This window comes from Pteropus medius, unplaced genomic scaffold (genome assembly GCF_902729225.1).
Source record: "Pteropus medius unplaced genomic scaffold, Ma_sr-lr_union100, whole genome shotgun sequence".
NCBI lineage: Eukaryota > Metazoa > Chordata > Mammalia > Chiroptera > Pteropodidae > Pteropus > Pteropus medius.
In genome coordinates, this window is record NW_024349224.1 from 9069927 (window position 1) to 9090791 (window position 20865).

At 43.8% G+C, this 20865-nt stretch overlaps 2 protein-coding genes across 10 annotated transcripts in view; one reads left to right on the plus strand and one right to left on the minus strand.

The window, feature by feature from the left end:
- ADAT1 (adenosine deaminase tRNA specific 1) overlaps window positions 1-10147 on the plus strand; it is a 28655-nt gene extending 18508 nt beyond the window's left edge. For 4 of the 8 annotated variants that reach the window (XM_039881008.1, XM_039881015.1, XM_039881013.1 and 1 more), the window contains one exon: window positions 57-6956. In XM_039881008.1, the coding sequence (XP_039736942.1) occupies window positions 57-189 (133 nt within the window). In that variant the 3' untranslated portion in view covers window positions 190-6956. Of the gene's footprint in view, window positions 1-56 lie in introns of all 8 variants that reach the window. The other 4 variants (XM_039881014.1, XM_039881010.1, XM_039881016.1 and 1 more) reach the window with 2 other exon arrangements.
- A 204-nt stretch (window positions 10148-10351) lies between these two features.
- GABARAPL2 (GABA type A receptor associated protein like 2) lies at window positions 10352-20666 on the minus strand. 2 transcript variants are annotated; one of them, XM_039881039.1, is made up of 4 exons: window positions 20501-20666; window positions 20111-20166; window positions 18766-18938; window positions 10352-10960 (listed from the first exon to the last, which is right to left on the minus strand). In XM_039881039.1, the coding sequence occupies exons 1-4, from the start codon at window positions 20532-20534 to the stop codon at window positions 10870-10872; spliced, it is 354 nt and encodes a 117-aa protein (XP_039736973.1). In that variant the 5' UTR covers window positions 20535-20666; the 3' UTR covers window positions 10352-10869. The 2 variants fall into 2 exon arrangements, with proteins under 2 accessions (XP_039736973.1, XP_039736972.1); XM_039881038.1 differs by lacking the exon at window positions 20501-20666 and adding an exon at window positions 20270-20420.
- Window positions 20667-20865: the final 199 nt, after the last annotated feature.

The following is a 20865-nucleotide window of genomic DNA, read 5'->3' on the forward strand; positions in this document are numbered from 1 at the left end:
CCTGATGGTGAGCTGTTCAGTAAGAACCTGTGTACTTGGTGGTGTGTGTGCATTAGGGTGCGGAAGCTAGAGACGTACCAGGAGTTCAAAGAGGCCGCATCTGCTTACCAGGAAGCCTGGAACGCGCTCCAGAAGCAGGCATTTGCATCCTGGATCAGAAACCCCCCAGATTATCACCAGTTTAAATGAGAAGGGAAAGTTCGCAGAGGACTTACCGGTAACAAGGTGAGTTGCAGCCCTTCATGCTGGACTGACTTCTTCCTTTATGCTGAACTAGTCTTAGCTTTTCTTGTGACTGAGTCAGGACAAAAAGTCTGCCATCTACCAGAGCAACATATCTCTTTTGTGTAAGATGGATGGAATTCCAGAACATAGAACAATCTATACTTGATTGAAGTAGCTCTCTGCTGAAATGGCATCTCACTAATGACTTTGGTATCTGACCTAACTTGTGTTTTATTGCTTCTCTAAAATACGGAATTAGAATCTGAAATGTGATGCTTTAAAAGTACTCTACAGTTGCTTTGTTTCATGTGTTCCTACATTGATTTGGTAAGTATTTATTGGGCTGGGATGATGTTTGAACCTGTGCAAGTCTAGAGCTTCTCCTGGCATAGTGGACATATATTTGTATACCCAGCCTTTCTTCCTTCAGAGAGCCACCCTTTCCTGCGCTATCTATAGAACTTAGTAGAAGCAAACTTTACTCCCTGGCTCCAGGAATGCAAGCCAGCCCTGGACAGTCGTAGACCTAATACCAGAGCGATCAGGAAAGATTCTCCTCTTGTATCATAAACCTCAAGGGCCACATAATCTTGGGACCTTGCCTACCACATGGATGCAGCTCGCTTGAAAATGAAGGCAACACGGAAAGGAACAGCTAAGAGAATCAGAGCTTCAGCCATCAACCTTGTTTGGATGTCTGAAGCTAGTACCCGCCATGGACTTCAGTTATGTGAGATAAATTCCTGTTGTTTTGAGAAGCCTGTTCGAGATAGTTTTCTGTGACTTTCAATGGAAGTTTAAAAGGCCACAAATCCCTATAGCAAATCAGCAACAGAGCTAGCAACCAATCCTGTTTTAACTAATGTCTAATATTTAACTCCACCTCTTCACACCTTAAATTGTTGACTAAAAATGGAAGCTCTCCATGTTGGGGTTACTCAGAGTCTTTAGTTCTTCGGCATTTCTTCAGCACTTTAAATTGTTTTTAATAAGAGCTTTATTGAGCTATAATTCACACAGTAAAAAAAAAAAAAAAAAAAGGTACATTCGGTAAGGTCCCCATCTCGTCCATCCTCGCCCCGTTCTCTCTTTTCTTCCTCCCCCAGCAGTAACCATTCCTGTTAGTTGTTGGTGGACATTTCATTCTTTCCTTTGGAAATGCTGTTAATAACCTACATAAAATATTTTGTATTTTTGCCAGTGTATCTTTTGGATAGAATTAGAAGTGGGATTTGCTGAGTCAAAGGGTAAATGAACATATAATTTTGCTTTATTTAAATATATCTTCAAAATTCTGTGTCTAAATATTAGTACCACAAAAAGGCAAAATGCAGGACAGCATTTTAACATTTCATTTCTATAAAAGAACAATGAAAGGTATATATTTGTGTTTTGCTTGTATGTGCTAAACTATCTCTGAATAGATAAACAGATACCAAGAAACCACTAACGCTGCCTATGAGGAGAGAAAGGGAATGGCTGGGGCCCAGGCGTGAGGGGCAGACTTTACGCTGACGACCCTCTCTATTCTGTTATTTTTAAAAATTTTGGAACCATGTTAATATAGTACCTATTTTGAAAACACGTTTTGGAAATGGAAAAAGTTTCTCTGTTTTAAACCGTAGAAACACCAGAAAATGCTCTGAAGTAACATCGTATAGGAAAGAGGGACTCACCACATGCTTGTGGCGGCTCTACTTACTATTCCACAGAACTCTCTCTTTACTAACAAAATGCCTTCTGGGATTTGGCTCTTTCGGGAGAGTTTACACTTTCAGCATCGCTGCTGCTTCTGTTCACAAGCGGGCTCTCATGTTATGACTGTGTGCATCATTTTTCTTCTTTTTGTTTAAAATTTTTAAAACTTGGCCTGATTTAAATAATTTTGTGTGTAGATATTCCACGTAGTCACTTCTGCCTCAAAGCATGGGGTTAAACGCTTTGTTTTATGGAGTTTACGAGCGCCAAGCATTAGCTCACTGTCTGGGGAGATGAATCTGCTATGGAGAAAATGACCCAGCCTGCCTGCAAGCAGTGCCCTGGCTGGAAGAGAAGCAGGCCCTGTCTGATGCGGTCGTGTGTGTGGCTGGTGGAAAGCCGCCTGCACCTGGACCTTGGCAACATTCTTTGGCTTTAAGACAATGTTCTGAACAAGCCTTAGCCAAAGTTTTCCAGTTTCTAAACCCAGTTTCCAGTTTCTAAGTTACATTTTCAACTGCCACTATCCTCCTTTGATGTTGTCTGGGGAAGCCAGATGAGTAAAGAGAAGTCTAGTGCAGCAGGAAGGTTATTAGATAGGAAACAGCTTCCAAGTAGATAGAGCATATGTGCTCACCTTCAAGGGCTCAAGTGGTTCTTTCCATAGAAGTAAAGGCAGCTATCCCGAAGGAGTGGTTCGATGCAGAGAGGCAAGAAGGCAGATGCTTTGGAGATAGCAACTTTATTTTCCAGAGAGTTCTTTTTATACTGCATATGGAGGAATCATGTTGGCCTTCATAGCCTATAAATGTGAATTCCTTTAAACCTAAATGTGTCTTTCCTGGGGCCAAGACTGCCTTCCTGGAAGGCTGTCCAGATGGGTCTAAAATGAATCTTAAGTAGTACTTGTGGTCCAAAAGGGGGAGGAAAATTCTGCAAAGAGACACTTCAGGGCTGCAGGCAAAGTGGCATGAATTCAATTTTCATTTCTTAAAGCTGGGACCCCAAAACTAATCAAAGTGGATGAAACTCAGCAGTGGTTGTTGCCTGGTGGGGGAATACGGGTGAGGGAGGTTGTGTAGAAAATGGTCCTAGGGAACTTTATAGGATGGTGGAAACATTCTGTTTTGATTAGAGTTGATTATTACATGGGTATAAACATTTCGATATTTATTTAGCTCTGTGCATTTTACTGAACGTAATTATACCTCAATTTAAAAATGTGGGGAAAAACCTTACTCTTTAGGTCTGGATATTCAAGTAATTATGTTCTAATACCAGCTCTGCCACTACTTATGTGGATGTGGGGAAAGTAATTTAATCTCTGACTTCTAACCTTTCACTTGTTCTACAAAGCGAGCTCCCAGCATAGGATGCTCAGTTTTTCAACTGCGAGGTCGGATTTCTCATAAAAATTCTTCATGGGGTAGACAATGCAAAGAGAATTTTTCTCCAGGAAACTGAGCCCATTGACACTTTGAGATGTATATGGCCTCAGTCATGTTGGTAACAAGGGAGGGATGGAAATAATTCTTCTCTTAGTCAAATAACTTGGGTTCTGTATTTAGGTATGGGGTTTTTTATCCCTCATCCCGATAAGCCAGCAGGGTTAGGAACTTTTAGAACTAAGCGTGTTCAGCCCTGCTTTTCAATCTCCAAATGCAGGAAAGTGTCTTGATTGAGAAAAGGCACCCGCAGAAAGTCACTCCAAGTGGGGAGCCAAGCTGCCAAATGTTAGTCTCAAGCACATGTTCCTTGAACTTGGGCATGGCTCCAGAGGGAGGAGAGCTCACAATGGAAACAGTGATGGCTGTTTGCTCAGGCAGCCAAGAGAATGAAAAGCACATTGAAACCTGCAGTGTCTCCATGGGGAGAGGCACGGTGGGCCCCATGGTGGTGAAACCAGCCTGACAACAGCAGGATAACGGAGCCCATTTCCAGCATCTTTCTTCATCTCAACAACAAGACCTTTATGTGCAACCTCTCAGAAGATCTCTGAGAAATTGTACTGAGGGCAACCCAAGCTTTGCCCAAGAATAGATGTACACAGTCTAGTTCAGTCATTTTCATTGAATTAGATTCTGATAATCGAGAAAAAGAAAGAGCTCTTCTCAATGTATATATTCCACTGCCCACCCAGGATTTCATCAGTTTCTTTTTCTGTTGTTGGCACTTGTGAACTGTCCTGGCCTCCAGTGAGTGCCTTTTTCAGTGGGTATTTTCACGCTGTACTTTTTCCCCTCATTTATCCAGTGCCATCGTGAATTCTCTTCTATCCTAGCACAGCAGTACCTGCTGGGCTGAGAAAGAAGGCCTCGGGGGCAGCACAGTCCCCGCCAGCTCCGGACAAGTGTTCACTCACCTGTGCTGATGCAGGCGGACCGTGCAGCCTGGCTGTATACCTCTTTCGTGAAAGATGAGGGCTAATGTGGGTTAATATTTGCTTGCATATAATTTAAAGGAATTCTGCTCTAAAATAAAGGATGGCACATAAACTCTGTGGTGCAAAGGTTACAAACCCAAATATTTCCAGGAGGGAAACTTAAAAGAGATAGCGTGAACTGAGAAATGTATTCCTTATCCAGTGAAGAACATTATTTTGTTCCAGCTGACTGTTGTCAGAACTTCTGAATTTTTTCAGAAGCAAGAAAATTGGATCATTTTGTGTATGTCTAGGGGCCGAATAGACCTTCCTTTCGGAATCTCCGGTCTAGCAGGACAAGGATAGCTTTAGGCTGTAGATCTGAGTTTGAACTGTGGCTCCAGGATGTACTGGTTGTGTGATCTTAGGGAGATATTCTCAGAGTGTCAGTATCCTCACCTTTGAAATGAGGGCAGCACCACCCCCTGGCAATGGTGTCATGGGGATGAGATGAGATAATTACCACATAGGTAGGAGAAGGGCTGCCTACCACATGTACAGTGCCTGGCACATAGGAAACACCAGCCTCGGTCTGCCACTTCAGCTCATAAGTGACTCTTTACAATTTTGCTAGTCTCGATTTCCAGCGCTTTAGCTAGTAAACGTGACAGATTGTCCTTGGGAGAAGCCTATCGGGCAAATGTCTGCAGAGCCTCTTGCTGCGCACCAGGCATTTGTAGGTTCACTTGATGCACCTCTCCGCCCCATGTCTGGAAGCAGCAGCCTATCTTCAGAAGCTAAGGAGGCAGGGAAGCAAAGCTGTTGATCACAGAAGTATATATAGATCCTCCTACCTAACTCATGGCTTTGCCGCCCTAAAGTCAACCACCAGGATCTCTTTCTCCCTGAGAAAATAAAGATGAAAAGGGGAACCAATTGCGATTTTTAAAGTGTTCTACCATTCAGTCTAATATAAATTAAGTCTTTTGAGAATAAGAACATTTATATATCCTCAGACTGGTACCCTAGTGCACACACCTTCCACGTGCCTTCCATGTGGCCACGGTGTTTCAGCCACTGCTGCAGAACTGAGATGTGTTAGCACTCGTTAAGTAGGCTCTCAGCTCCAGGGGGACCCTCAGATATCCAGTCAGATACCCTCTAAACACCATCACTATGCCAGGTTTTGTGCTGTGCACCTGAGAAAGAGGATGACTGATGGGAAAGGTGGGCCACGGCCTTCACAGCGGACTGGCTGTATTCAGTGTGACAGAGGCTGAATACCCGACCTGGAGGAGGGCGGGGCACAGGAAGATTTCTTGGGCCCAGGTACACTTGAGCACAGAGGCAAAGGGGAAGGATTAGGGGTTAGCAAGCAAAGGGAAATGGGGGTGTATGTGGGGACTGTTTTGAGAGAAAGATATTGGAGGCAGAGAATCCCTCCCATATGCAAAGACCAGAAATGAAAGCATGCCATGCTTGGCTGGACTGGCAGGGCATGGGAGGGACATGCCCTGCAAAGGAGAATAGTCTTATCCTGATGACTGAGCACTTGAGGGATTTGGGGAAATGGGTATTGGGATGGAAGTTGCATTTTAGAAAGATCGCTCTCCTCTGTAGCAAGGGGGATGGATTGGTGGGGGCAGGGATGGTGGCAAGGAGACCACGGTGGGGGATTGCCGTAGTCATTAGAGAAACGATGAGGCCCACCCAGACAGCAGCGGTTTTCGGAGACATAGGAAGGGGACTGACTTGAGAAATACACAGAGGCTGGTGAGGCTGGCTGATTGCAGGTAGGGGATGAGGGAGTATTGAGAGGGCTCCCAGATTACTGTGTAGGCAACAGGATGGAATGCAGAGCCAAGTATTAGGAAAGGGGGTCCAGGAAGAGGAGCCGGTCTGGCGGGGGCAGGGCAGGAGATGCAGGCAGGGGACATGAGCTGTTTCAGAGTTTGGGATTTCTTGGGATTTCTGTGATATCTTGGGATAAGGACCTAGAGTAGGCATTTGGAGGGACTGGTGTGGGGCTCAGGAGAGAAATGGGCTGGAGATAGAGATTTTAGAGTCATCTATTATAGGAGGTCTTTGAAGACGGGGGTTAGGATAAAGTCATCCAGAGAGAATGTGTTTAGAATGAGAAGAAAAGGGGACCCTGGACTGAATTCTGGGGAACACAGAGTTTGGGAGCAGGTAGAGAGGCACAGGAAGGAGTGTGACCAAGAGGCCAGAAGAAAATCGGGAGAAAACCAGTTTTAGGAGCTTTAAAGGAGAGAGTAATCTAAAGTGTAGACTATGCTAAAAGGATAAAATAAGTGTAGAGTATACTAAAAAGAAAGAGAAACAAGGAAAGTAAGAACTAAGAACCTTGTAACCCCCACCCCTGCTCCCTTACAGGGGGACAAGGTTATTTTTGGTAACCTCAGCAAACAGCAGAGTCACAGAGTGGAAGCCAGGCTCTCCAGGGCTGAGGAGTGAAGGGAAGTGAGAGATGGGCCACATAATCTTGGGACCATTGTTCTCTTGGGTTGTTTGCCTTATTAATTGGAAGTATTCTTTATTCTGGATATTAACTTTTTTTATTTATATCTGTTACAAACATCTTCACCTAATCTCTGGCTTCTATTAATTTTGTTTACAGTACCTTTTTTTAAATAAAATCTTTATACTTTAAGATTTTTAATTTTAACGTATTTATATTTGTCAATCTTTTCCTTTATTGTTTGTATTTTTATGTCTTGTCTAAGAACTCCCTCTGTACTCCAAGGTCATAGGTGTTCTAATTTTTTCTAATTTTTTTTTAAGTTTTGCTTTTCCACATTTAGATCTTTTATTCACCTTGAATTTAATTTTAGGCAGGATGTAATATAGGAATCTTATTTTTTTCACACATATATATATAACCAATTACAGAATCATGGATTAACTAGTTCATCATTTCCCTTCGATTTTCATGCCATCACTGTTATATTTTAAACATGAGTCTGTTTCTGGATTTCTGTTGTGTTTCCTGGTTTATCTCTATGCCATATGGCACAGTCTTAATAACTGCTAAGATAAGTCTCCCCAGATTGTTTTTCTTTACACCTCTTGGTTATTCTTGGCCTTTTGCTCTTCTAGATGAATTTGAGCATCAATTGTCAGATTCCACAAAACAACAACAAAAAAACCCAATTGGGATTTTTATTGGAATTGCGTTAAATTTATAGGTTAATCTGGGGACAATATGCATCTCTATAATATTGGGTGTTCTTATCCTTGAATATGGCATATTAGTATATCCTTTTACTTAGGTCTCTATGTTCTCCAATAAGGTTTTGTCATTTTCTCTATGAAGGTCTTGCATATCTTATATTTATTCCTATGTGCTTATTTTTTTTTCTCCTATTGAGAATGAGAACTTTTTTCCTATTACATTCTTCAGTTGGTTGTAATTGGTATGTAGAAACATCAATATTTGTAACCAATCTAGTCTCCAGCAACCATCTGAACTTTTAATTTTTATAGATATTTTTGGATTTTTCTATGTGAACTATCACTGTCTGCATATTAGTACAGTTTAGTCTAATTTTTATGCTTCTCATTTACTTTTTCTTATTGTATTGATTTTATGCCAGGAGAACGTTGAGTAAAAGCTGTGATAAACTTTTTTTTAAACAGCTTTATTGAGATAAAATTCACGTACCATAAAGTTCAGACTTCCTTCTTTAGTTTGTTTTTAATGGGAATGCCTCTAAAATTTTACCATATTAAGTAACCAGTTGTTACAGTAGCATTTATATCTATTGACTGGTTCATCATTTCCTTGATTTGTCATGCGACCTGTCAGATTTCACATACACATCTATTTCATGGATTTGTCTATCCCAATGTCAGTACCACACTGCCTTATTTATCATAGCTTTATGTGATAATATACACATTTGCTATAGATTTTTTATGAATTCCCTTTGTCAAGTTAAAGTTCCATTCTCTTAATTTGCTAAGAGGTTTTTTAAAATGAATGGGTTTTGAGTAGTTTCAGGTGCTTTTTCATCTATGAGGTGATAATATATTCTCTTTTGATAATTGTGTATATTTTATTAATAGACATTAATGATGAACTATATAATCCATTGTTGGGCTAAGTTCTGCTTGGTCATGATAGTTTAAGTATATGGCTGAATTTTATTTACTAATATAACTTTTAAAAACCTTCGCTCCGATGCTGTACTTTAAAGGCAAGACCGACAAATCCATTTTTATTAATTGATATTACAATTGGACTTTCTTCAGTTTTTATAGGTAATAATTACTGTTTTCCAATAATACTTTCTACTATAGCACTTAAAACATGGCTTTATAATTCTTTGTGTTGGTTTACTACCAGACCGTAAGCTCCTGCAGGATGGGGTAGCTTTATTCATATTTGTGCCTCAGCGTCCAACATAGTATAAGGCACACTGTAAATAGAAAAATCAAACATCACAAAACTATTTGACACTGCCAACTATGTCTTTCCTTTTAAATCTCAAGGTTGGTGTCTCGGTTCTGCCACTTGGTAGCAGTGTGGCTGTGGGAATTACACCACCTATCTTATGAGGGGTTTTTGAAGATTGTGATAATGTATGTAAATCATGGTACCCAGTGCATGCTCAATAAATGCTAACTATAAATTACTTAAAAAAAGAAAAGAAAAACAGTTGGCTTCAGTGATACTTGCCTTTTGATTTTCGTCTTCCCTATTCTCAGTTGCATTTATGGGTTTGTGCTTGTGAAACAAAGCAAAACCCCTTTGGAAAGCTATCCCTCCTCCATGTCTGTATAACCGTCTTCCGTTCACATGGTTAAGGAGGGGTTCGCCAGTCCTTCCCACCAGCCTCTGCCCCATGCAGCAGGCTGTTAACTCAAGCAAAGCCAGATTCCTCCCAGGGACTTCTGATAGTGTTCTCAGAAGCAATGCTCTTCCTTCTGCTGGAGCTGCTAAGCTGGTATGGTCATCTTTGTTATCACATGCCTGAGAATGAAGTTAACACAGAGGGAAACAAAACAGAGAGATGGAAAGAGATTTGATGTTCTCAGCTGATCTCTGGTTTGAGCTCTACCTGAAGCCAGTGAACCATCTCTATTTGATAGTTGAAATAAGAAATTGCCTTTTTAGAGCTTGAGCCAGGTGGAGTTGGGTGTCTATCACTGCAAACAAGATTCCTTATAACACAGAACATGTTCCTTCTCATCACCTTGCTCACTCATAGGCCAGTTTATACCTGCTTCTCATTTGAAACTATCAGCAAAGAGGCCCACAGTTCTTATTGGGTCAAGTTTAGGAAAGATTGACAAGATGCTTATGACAAGAATGTTTCCTCTGGTCCCAATTGCGAATTTGACATCATTAAAGAGCTCTGACGAGTTCCTTATATAATTTGGTAAAGATGAAGCTAAAGATCTTTCTTCCCCAGTGGTATTTTGACAGTCATTTTAACTACGTGTTCTTGGATCGCGGAGTGATACCTCATTTCTTTATTCTAATGATGTATGTAGGGCTCTAGCCTCCAACATAATCCAGCTGAGGAAGATTTAGGAAAGTAAGCTTTTCCTCTCAGATGCATTTGTGTGCTGGCAAGCCTACATACCTATACTAATTTATGAGAAATCATGAAACCAATGAGCCTGGAAAAATAAGTGACAATGATATATCCACACAGTGTAGTACTGTTTGCTGTAAAAATGAGTGAAAAGGCTATGGACTGATATGGAAAGCTCACCGGGATATACTGTTAAGTGAAAAAAGCAATATACATAAGTATATGTTTCGTGTAAGAAAAAGAAAATAAGGACATATATTCATATTGAATTGTACTTCCAAAAATAAAGGTTAAAAAGAAACAAGAAGCCAGTAAGAGCCGTTTCCCATAAGGCAGAGGGTTAGGGTAGTGAGAAGACGGTGGTGGGAGCTCTCAGTACCTTTTTGTAGAGGCTCAACGCCTGAACCAGGTGATCACACACAAACCCTCCTAACCCGGAAGACGTAGGAGCTACTTCTCTGACCCATCTAAAAGATGGTGAATAAAGGACATGGTCACATTGCAATGCCTTTGTAAGAGGAAGTTTTATTGTTAATTATTTACCTTAATAGTTTCAGAAAGAAGAACAGATTAGCTCAGTCCAACATGATTGGCAGTTGGCAAAATCTAGTGAAGCAAGTGTTCTGATTGCTAAGGATTTAATTTGGATGCTTTTAATACTTAGCCATCTAACACTTCAAACATAATCCAGAATAAATGCATCATCTCCCTCCCTTTCACTTTAATACCCCACCTACCTCACTTCAATAAGGAAATATCTTCATTAAATAGGATTCCCAGAGGAAAAGTTCTCTGGAGAGTATAGCCATGAGGACAGTGCACAAAAAGAAAAACTCAAAATAAAACTCTGTATGATAATTTACTAGTCTAAGGAAACAAAACCTTCCAATATATTAAGAAATCAATCCAGTTACAAATGCACTAATAGGTCTATGTGAAGAGGTGCTGGTATAGTAACTGAAAACAGCCGGCTATTTACAAGATACACAAGCAGGAACGGTGCAGCTAGCCCAGCGCTGGCCCTCAGAAGCCGAAGGTGTTCTCTCCACTGTAGGCCACATACAAGAATCCATCTTCATCTTTTTCTTTATCGTAAAGTTGTCCCATAGTTAGGCTTGAAAGAGGAAAAAACAAAACAAAACATTGAGAATTGGATTTAGTTAGAGTGTAGGTGCTGGGAGGAAGATGGCTTGAGGATAAGGAACTTGACTCCTTAAACTAGCTACTGTCTCCCACACTTTCGGTGGCAGGTGATGAAAAGAATTTCAGATCTCAGGAAATGCTACAATCCTGTTGTAAAGAAGATAAATGCAGCCACTAAAGACTAGAATCAAATCTCCATTCTTCTGCCCCAAGACAAGGCGGTCTGGGGCAGAAGAAACCCTTAAGAGGCCAGCACTATCTAGCTCCTTGAGTGGGCTTGGCTGGTTAGTAGGTTAGTCCATTCAGAATGCTTTCTGAATGAATGCCAAGGGCAAGGGGAAAAAAAAACCTAAGCAAAATTAAATGCCCAACTGGCCCATCCCTGTGTGGATGGAGGACCAAGGTAAGGAAGAGTACATGGGGCTTTCTTTTCCTCTGGTTGGTTTATTGAAGATTTATAATTTGTACCTAACTAACATGTTAGTACAAGTGCGTTCATTCTTGTGGAAGCTCCTCCAGCGAAAAGAGTTCTTTTCCTCACACTGGTGCAAACAGCTCTCAGATTGTATCTGAGATCCAAGGAGGCCCTGCAAACCTCCTAAGAACCCTTCAGAAATAGATACTACTCAAGCCAAACGTGTGGGTGGGAGCGTAAAACAGATTGCAGTAGGAGACCTAATCTAGTTCTCTGCCACGAAACCGAGCTGGACTGGCTCCAGAGTAAGACTAGTAACACTTGGAACCCTGGGCGAGCTCTGGCCACGTGACTGTACTATTAGAGATGAGCAGGAAGCAAAGACATGTGCTAAACAGTGCGACCATGCACACCGTTAGGTCAACTGGAACCAGCAATAAGGCTGTGGTCTGAGGGCCAGTTCAAGACATTAGAGGTCACTAGCCTCAGGACAGGTCACAATATATGCCTACACACAGGAAGTGATAAAACAAGAGCCAATGGGGTAGATAAAGAGGGGTCCAGGACCTCAGGCTGGTGAAATAATGACTGCCCCACCGCTGCTGTGTCCTTGGTAGGCTATGTGAGACCTCCATGTAAACAGGGACACGCGACATTTAGAAAGGGGAGATTTTTCCTTTCCTAGTCTTCCTGCCCATTTTCAAGCTCAGCCCATTTGGCTGTGTGGGTAAATGAGAATTATTAAGTAACAGTGTGGGGGTAGATGAGTATGAATACAAAATGGCCTGTCATCGGCATCTTGTACAATGAAACAGTGTTCCCTGTGAGGCTCTCTTAACCTGGAATTTGTAAAATAAGGACTCCCTGGAAGAGCACTGTCCACTAGAAAGTTCTGCTGTGATAGAAATGTCCTATACTTTTGCTGTCCAATACAGTTGCCACTAGCTATATTCAGCACTTGAAATGTGGCCCATCTGAACTGGGATGTGCTATAAGTGTAAGACACAAGATTTGAAAGGCTTAGTATGAAAAAATATAAAATAACCTCTATTCTGATTACATGTTGAAATGATGACATTTTGGATATATAGGATAAATATATTATTAAAATTAATTTCGCCTGTTTCTTTTTCTTTCTTAATGTGTCTACTAGAAAATTTAAAATTACAAATGTGACTCGCATGCCATTTCTATTGATAGCACTGCCCTGGAACATGTGAGGACTTGGGGAGCAGTGGGTAGGAGGAGGAACCTCTGCTCATGAGCCCACCTGGAGTGGTGGGTCTGGCTCAACCTCGGCTGCACATTAGAAACAATGGGGAGCTTTAAAAACATGTCCTTGCACAAGCTGCACCCCAGACCAATCAGTACATCGGTATGTTTTAAAATTCCAATGATGCTTCCATGTGCAGCCACGCTGAGAACCAGTCCCTCTGCCAGAGAAAGGTACTTTTTTTGTGAGATGCTTATCTTTAAGAGTCATGTGACTGATCAGGAAGCAGAGCTACACTCCAGAAGTGGAGTGAGGAACCAGCAACTAGCAAAGAGCTTAAACAAGTAGCTGAATCTCTAAAGACTTTTACCCTGGTGGTTCAGAATGCCTCTAAGGATCCCTGCTTTCCTCTGAGAATCCTCAGAATGAGGCTGCGGGGAAACAGCTACAGCTATTGCCAAACTCCTTTTGCCCTACGTGGTCCAGTCCAAGTGTCCAGGGTGACCTTGATGAAACCTGTCTTATCATCTCCCCACTACCATTACCCATGCAGAAGTGGCAGACACTGCATACAATTCAAAGGCAGCCTCTCCTTGGTGCCTTTGTCACATTTGCTTCTATCTGACAAAGTTCTGCTCTTGCTCTTTTCCTAGCAAATTAAAAGCCCTAGTGCAATGACCCCAAGTCCCACTGAATTAGAAATACCTGAGGAACTTTATAAATACCAGCGTCCCATCCCAGACTCTCTGAACAATGACCGCTGGAACCACTACCATCTAAGGCACATTTTTTTTTGGAGGGGGTGCTTAACCATGTGGGTTTCTATCTTTAGATTCCATTGTCTCTTAAGCAAAACTTGGGTTTATAAATTTGTTTAACCAGTGCCCTAGAGAGGCTGATCAGAAAAATCTCAATAGTAAACACTTATGCGCCAAGAAATGTTCTAAGTGCGTTACATGTAACTAACTCTTTATCCTCACAACGATCTTATGAGGCAGGTACTATCATAATCCATAGTTAATAGATGAAAAAAAGTGAGGCAGAGAGGTTAAATAAGTCACCCCAGGTCACAAAGCCAGGAGACATTCTTACCACCAAGCGCTGTTGCCTCCAAGTGCACACACAGCTAGATCTGTTCTAATGACCTAACGTCAGCATCCCTGTACCATCTACAGAGACCTCCCTTAGCACAGAGCTGCTCACACATACAGACATGCATAGAAAATCACCAGGTCAGGTGAGGTCTGGGGCTCCACATCTCTAACATGTTCTGAGGTAGGCCACTGCTGCCAGCCTCTGCATCACACACTGAGCAGCCAGGTGTCAGCACTCTCTCCTTCAGACCCTGTCTGTAATTTGACAACGAGATGGCTGTGCCTAATGACTAACAAACGGTCTTCTCACTCTTCTCCTTTTCTCTGTCACACTGCCTTGTGTGGAAACTTTATTCAGCTGGCAGTAGCACTGTGTCCTTTATACTCAGGGTACCCCCCTGGGCAGGAACATGAAAACTGACAATGCTCAACGCTAGGAACTAAATTCAGCAGCCCATAACTGAACGCCCGAGTCCGAGGCTTCCCTGGGTGTCATGAAAGCAGACTGACGCATCTGTATACAGCAGGATTTGATAATAGCACTCACACACGGAGTAACTTGGCCTGGTGCCAAAGGAGCTAGGCCACCAAAATAGTTTCTAAAATAATGTTTTTTTTAAGTCTTATTAAAAGAATAGTCAAGTTGGAGCACAGGAATGCAAAATATGACCCTAGTCAGCGGGCAGTCGATAGCAGAAAGCTGGTGTGTCAGTGTGAGACAAGTTCTACAAGCCCCTAAGAAGATGACCTTCCTTCTCGGATTCGCAGAAGGCTGAGCCACATCGCACTGGGCACTGCTGAAACGCCTGAGGATCCTAAGGCAGAGGCAGATCGGACATGTCTGTGGGGCTAAGCTGCACGGGTTTGCTGGATGGCCTGACAACTCGCAAGCAGCACTGAACGCCAAGCTTGCTGCCTGTTAGCAGAAAGACACCCAAACACTGGCTGCAAAAGACACGCAGAGATGGACTCCAGTCCTTAATACTAATGCACACCATGGTGGCATCAAGTATTACGTGCATTCATGTGAGGGTGCTGCTGAGGATGAGGGGTACGGCCACCTTCTAAGCTCTGAGTCTGACAAGGAAAGAAATGGGAAAAGCCAATGGCTGATTCAAGCAATGGAGTCAATCTAAGGTGTGGGAGGACCCTGAAATACAGTGGAATGAACCTAAATTGCCCCGCAAACCCTGGCTCCACCCCTCCAATCAGGGTCACGAATCAGAAAAGCTAACCAATAGCCTTTCAGAAGGATCCACATCCAGGACCGGCTATGCTGCTGAGGGAAAAATATCAGTTTTAAGCTACTCAACAGCCTACGAATCGCGGGAGGCTGACCTTGGCTGTGTGGATGCCCATTCCCTGCAGAACCTCCCCTTGTACCCCAACCAAGGTCAGGTCATGGAGGCTGTGGGAGCCAGCCTGACTCATGAATTGCCTGGACTGATAAGCACACCTGGCCACCCATCCGCTTTGAAGCACATGTGCTTCCACTGGACCTGGATTTATCCTTTTCCAGCAGGGTAAGGATGGTGAGGTGAAGTAGGAGGACGATGGGCACTGCTGTGGACCTGGGAAGGCACTGACCTCAAAGTGAAAGTTAATATGACCCCGAAGGCTCCCTGAAATTCTAAAAAGTAAAAATTAACTACTGCCTCTTCCTTTTATCAGGTTTTTCTGATATAAATAAACCCTATTCAACTGCTGAAATACACCCTGTTCTAGAAGAGGTGTTCACCCAGAAATGATCAAAAGTGCTTGACTGAAGCACATTTTGAATGGACCATAAGACATCACAGCTTCCTTTTACTTAGTACCTCTTTAAAATCCAGAAGCAACTAAACACTATAATCTTAAAGAGCACAGGTTTTCTAATGTAACATTCCCAAATTATCGCACCTTAAGAGAGAATTAACATTATACTTCTATTTCTATTTTAATCAGAAGATTAACAAGACTCTTGTCTGTGTTCTAAACTAAAACCAAAAGGCGGGCGGGCACCACTGCCAGGTCTGGGTTCCCCTCCAATGCCAGGTCTGGGAAACTTGTATGCTGATGTGCTTTCTCAAGTCCTGCCTCCACCAACCCATAGTTCCCCTTTCGTTTTTGGCCTGATTCTGGATGCAGGCACCTAGGCAAAGAATTCAACTTTCCAGTGCTGAATACACAAGGACAGTGAAGAGCCCCCCTTTCTAAAAAACAGAAGTCAGAAAGAATTTAGGAAGCAAAACTTTTAGGGACTTGCCTCTGTCTCTATTTCTAGAATCAACATTTAATACTAACTACTCTAAACAATAATCCCAGCATTCTATAAGGTGATGATGGCCTGTGTTCCAGAACACTCTCTCAAAGTTCCTCTCCAAGGCAGGTATAACAGAAGTCACTTCCCCGCTGCCTCAGGCATAAAGACCCTGTGCAGGCCTGTCTGTTACAGGATGGGGGAGAGCTCCTGCAGGCTTTCTTTCTCAATCCCTTCCCCTCCACGGTGAAGGCTGCGAGAGCAGGCTAAAGGTTAAGGGTGGCCCCAGGCTTCCCTAAGGAGTCTGGAAAAAGCTGAGGAAAAAACTGCTCCACTGCCTTGGGAAGGAAATGGAGAAGCTGAGTCACACACTAGCTTTAGGAAGGAGACCCTGTGGAAATTTTGTTTGTGCTGCTATCAGGTGATTATCATTTGCATAAAGCTTCAATGATGTCACATGCCTCTTTTGTTTATAAACAAATTTGTTTTTAAGAATAAAACTCCCAAAGAACTGCTACTTTAATGACTGCAGGAAGTCATTACCTGGGGCCAAAGGTGCTGAGGGCCAGGGCAGAGGAGCCTAGTTAGTGACTCTAAAATCCTGACTTTGAATCATTAGTATAAATCTGCTTTAGGCAGATTCTTACCAGGTTGGAAAGGCAAATGAGACTGGAGAAAAAATGGCCCTGAAGCAGCCTCTGTGGCCCTGAGAATTTCATTTCTAATTCTATTTATATCTCAGGGATAATGGAGGAAGGGGGTAGTTGCTAAAATCTACAGCTATTTTAATTGCTAGATTAACAGGGAGCCATCAAAGTAATCTTAATGTCTCCAAAAGCTACTTCATTTTCCTTCAAGAAGTATCTGAGAATGAAAAGCAAAAGAAACTCAATGCCCTAGGTCCTAGTCACCTACTTCCTCCACCTAAGAAGCCACCTCCAGGAATGAGAAAACACCAGGACACCAAGGCTCTGCAGAAGTTAGGTGACATGAAGATTTACCTCCCCTACCACCTTAAGGGAAGGAAGCCCAGTGACTACTTGTGCAGGGCTTCCTCCCCTAGTGAAGAGGGCACCCAGCACCACACTGCCCACAGGCCTGAGGAGGAAGGTTTGACTGGTTCACTTCTGACATGTCGAGATCATCCAGGCAACACTACAGCTTCCTCAGTAAGCTATAGCAAACCAATGGCACCCACCAGGCAAGGCCTGGCCCATGTCCTCAGGCAGGACATTGGCCTGTGGATGAAAAAGGGGTTCTATGGACAGTAACCTCACAGGGTGACCTGATTATAAATCCTTAACTAGGCAGGTCAAGGTGGGTAGTACTGCCCCAGGCATATAACTTTTCTAATAAAAGGTTTATTTTTACCTTAAGCAAGCCCTGTCCATTATTCTTGTGCGTCCAGGTTAACACACCTTTGAGATAAGCATAACCTCCCTCAAGAGAGCACATAATCTTGTTAGCTGTCCTGTAATCCAATCCCCACCTTGCTTTCTCTCACCTTCATGTAATCTTCCTTATGTTCCTTCCTTTAATTTCAAATGCATAAAAGAAACTGCAAAACTGGTACTCTCCAGAGCACTTGAGATCTTACTTTCTAGCACTTGTGTCACCAGTTTTGGCTCAAAGAAACTTATATAAATTCTCTATGTGTTTGGACATTTCTAATGTCGACAGGCCTTAGAGAAGAACCTTCCATTTCTCCTATCTGGCTTCTCTCCCAAACACCAGGAATTGTTGGTGGCAGAGACTGGGAAAGAGTATATCCGACCAAAAAATTGCTTTTCTGCCTTTTGGTCTTTCAGACCAAAAAAGAGCTTTCTACCTTTTGTAAGGAAAGATACTAAAATTTGGCTTAGGCCACTACTGGAGCTTTCAAGGATTTTCAAAAGGAATATACTTTGGCCACATTGGGCTAGTTACCAGGGCTTCTGAAAGCCTTAGCTTTTAGATGTACTACTTTTGAGGGTAGCAGATGAAACTTAGTTTGGGTCCCAAAGATGAGATGCAGCCAGGAACTCACTCTGAAGGAAGAGGGTCCAGCATCTGGCTCAGGGCCTATAAGTATTCAATGAGGAACAGGAAAGGAATGACTAGGGATTTAGACTGAACCAGTCCATTTTCCTCTTTCCACAAGGGACTAGAGCTGTGCTGTCAACCACACAGAAGAAGGGAATTGTAATGCCCTGCCTAGAGTCAGGCCCCAAGTTATTGCAAAGATTGCTTCCAGGCAGCACAACAGCTAGAACAAGGGGGCAGAGGCTCCAACAGTCAGAACAGGTGGTACCAAGGGAGGCCTAAGTCTGTAGAAAGACCTCAGAGCCCTTTTCTAGACAGCAGCCATTTTAGCTTATTAAAGATCAGGCAGCTACAGACTCTTACAGTGGCACAGAGTTGAATGAGTTTGGAGAGCAAGCAAGCAAGGTGATTAACTGAAGCTGAGCCTCAGCAAGGCCCACAAGCTTCTGGTAGAGAATGACAGGACTTATTTCATGGATCATTTGGAGAAAACCATTTCAGGCTTCAGTTCTACTGATGGCTTATGCCTAAGTGAGTCCTCAACTCTTTTAAAGGATTCCTGGGGGTCTGAAGCTGGATTTCACCTTTTTTTTAACGCTCCAGGCCTGGTTCTATTTTCTTAACCTAAAGCACATTTCCGTGTACTGCAGCCCTTATTTCCCTTAAGCTTCTGATATCAGGAAATGAAAAAATCCAGATTTTCAGTTAGGACCTCCAAGAGTTTTTGGACTTCCAAAGTTTTCAGTTCTGTATGCAGCCAAGCAGATGGCCAATACCAGTAAACATCTCTCACCTGGACTGTGGGACTGTCTTATCCACGAACAGAAAGATTGCTTTTTCAGAAGGAAGCTGGATCCTTTTCCTGATGATCCACATGAACTGAGCCACAGTGATGTCAGATGGAACGAGATACTTCCGTTTGTCAATATCAACAATCTGAGAGCCTGAGACCTTTTCCACAATCACCTGGGAAAGCAAAGAGAGGTCAGGGCTGGATTTCTAATATGAGGCTCTGGCCCTGCATTGTCAGGAAGCTGATAAGCAGTGTGTGGGTAAGGAGGTGGGTGGAAAACTAAATAACATGGAAAAAAAAAAATGTCCCTGACTTAATAAACCACACACTCTGGCGGTTAAGAACTGATATATAAATGTGTTACAGGGAAATGGTAAGTGCTTTTCTGTGGTCAATTATTGTATTTCTCATTCCCAATCTCAGCATGCATAAGAGAAACACAGCCCTTACTACAAAGATTTTCAACATTTTATCTGGGCAGACCTGAGAATATCTAGTGAGGGTTTCATCACCGCCTATTGTTCCAGGACCCCAGAATGGAACTACTCTCACACTACAAGGGAAATAAGATCCCAAAGAACACTGGAAACAAGAATGTATGGACTAAGGGGAATGATTTGGCAATCCCATCCAGCCAAGAACTAAGCTCTTCATTTGGTCTGTTGTTTCTCTCTGAACTAGGTTTTGAATTTGTCCCTCCTGTTCCCTCTTCAAAGAAACTATTCACAAGCAATAAGCTACAATAACAGGCCTAGATGCCCTTTAAAAATCAATAAAGATTACAGAAGCCATCTTCCCTACCATGGAAGAAATATAGGATCGTATTTATTATCGATTAAAGAGAAACCAACGGAGAAGGGGTTTTCAGCGGCTTCTCAGAGCTTTTTGGTCAGGAAAGAATAACAGGATGAGGGTGAGGAAAGGGTGCTAAAAGAAGTCAGGTAAAAGTGAAGGCTCAAAGTTAAACATGAGGCTGTCCTGAGACTAAAAGTACCACTTCCAAGACCAAAGTGACAGTCTCCCTCTACCACCATTCCCCAAAGTGGCAGTGACCTGTTGCCCTGTCCTAGAACATCGTTCCTTACATAATTAGCGAGGGAGCCCAGAGGCTGCAGAAAGCTCGCTGGCCTAGATCGGGAGATTCAGCACTGAAACACCCTGAACAGCACCAGTTCGAGCCCCTCACTCCCCGGCCCCGGGAAGGCCCCTAGCCCAACCTGGCCCGTTTGCTACTATAGCCGGGGCTGGAATCTCAACCTGTCAACTGTTGAATGGCCTGGGGCCCTATCTCGGGTCCCAGACGACAGGGCTGTCAGTGAGATGAAGGGGCGGGGAACCCACTCACCGGAACCCGGTCGGGATATTTCGCTCGGATCTTCGCGGATTCCACGCATCTGTGTTCTGCGGGAGAAACACAGCGGGCTGAGGGTCACGCCTGCCCGCCAGCCGGCAGGTTCCCGGGCCCCCAACCCTCCTCCCCCCGCGATCTACGCACGCCCCGGACCCTCGTTCTGGCGTCCCAGCGGCCTCGGTCCTCGGTTCCCTGACTCCCCACAGGGCCTGCCGAAGGTGGCACGACGGTCCGTGGGCAGCAGCCCGGGAGACAAGAACCTCGGCGACCCGAGCCCAAAGCACGGCATCCGCCCCGCTCGGCCCAACCCAGGGCGGCCCTAGTGGGGGAGGGGCCCACCCGCCGCGCTGGCCCGTACGGCCCCGCCAGTGGCCGAGCGCTTACCCAGCGAGTGGTCCTCCTTAAACATCCACTTCATGGCGGCGGCAGGGAAAGGACGCAGCCGGCCCTCGGAGCCGCGGAACTCAGAGCACCAACCAAAACAACAACGACAGCGACGGCGGCGGCGGTGACTACACGACAGGCGGGACTTCCGGCTGCTGGAGCCTAGCAACCGACCAGGGGCGTGGCTTCCGGCGCCGCTCGCCGGGACGCCGCGCCAAGGGGCGGGGCGCACGCAAAGGGGCGGGGCTGCAGAGGGTCTGCAAGTGACAACGGTGTGAGTTAATGACGTTGGCGATAGGGGTGTAAGTGAGGGATATTGGCGACTGGGGTGGGGATTTGGGGAACTGTGACAGGAGTAGAGTCTC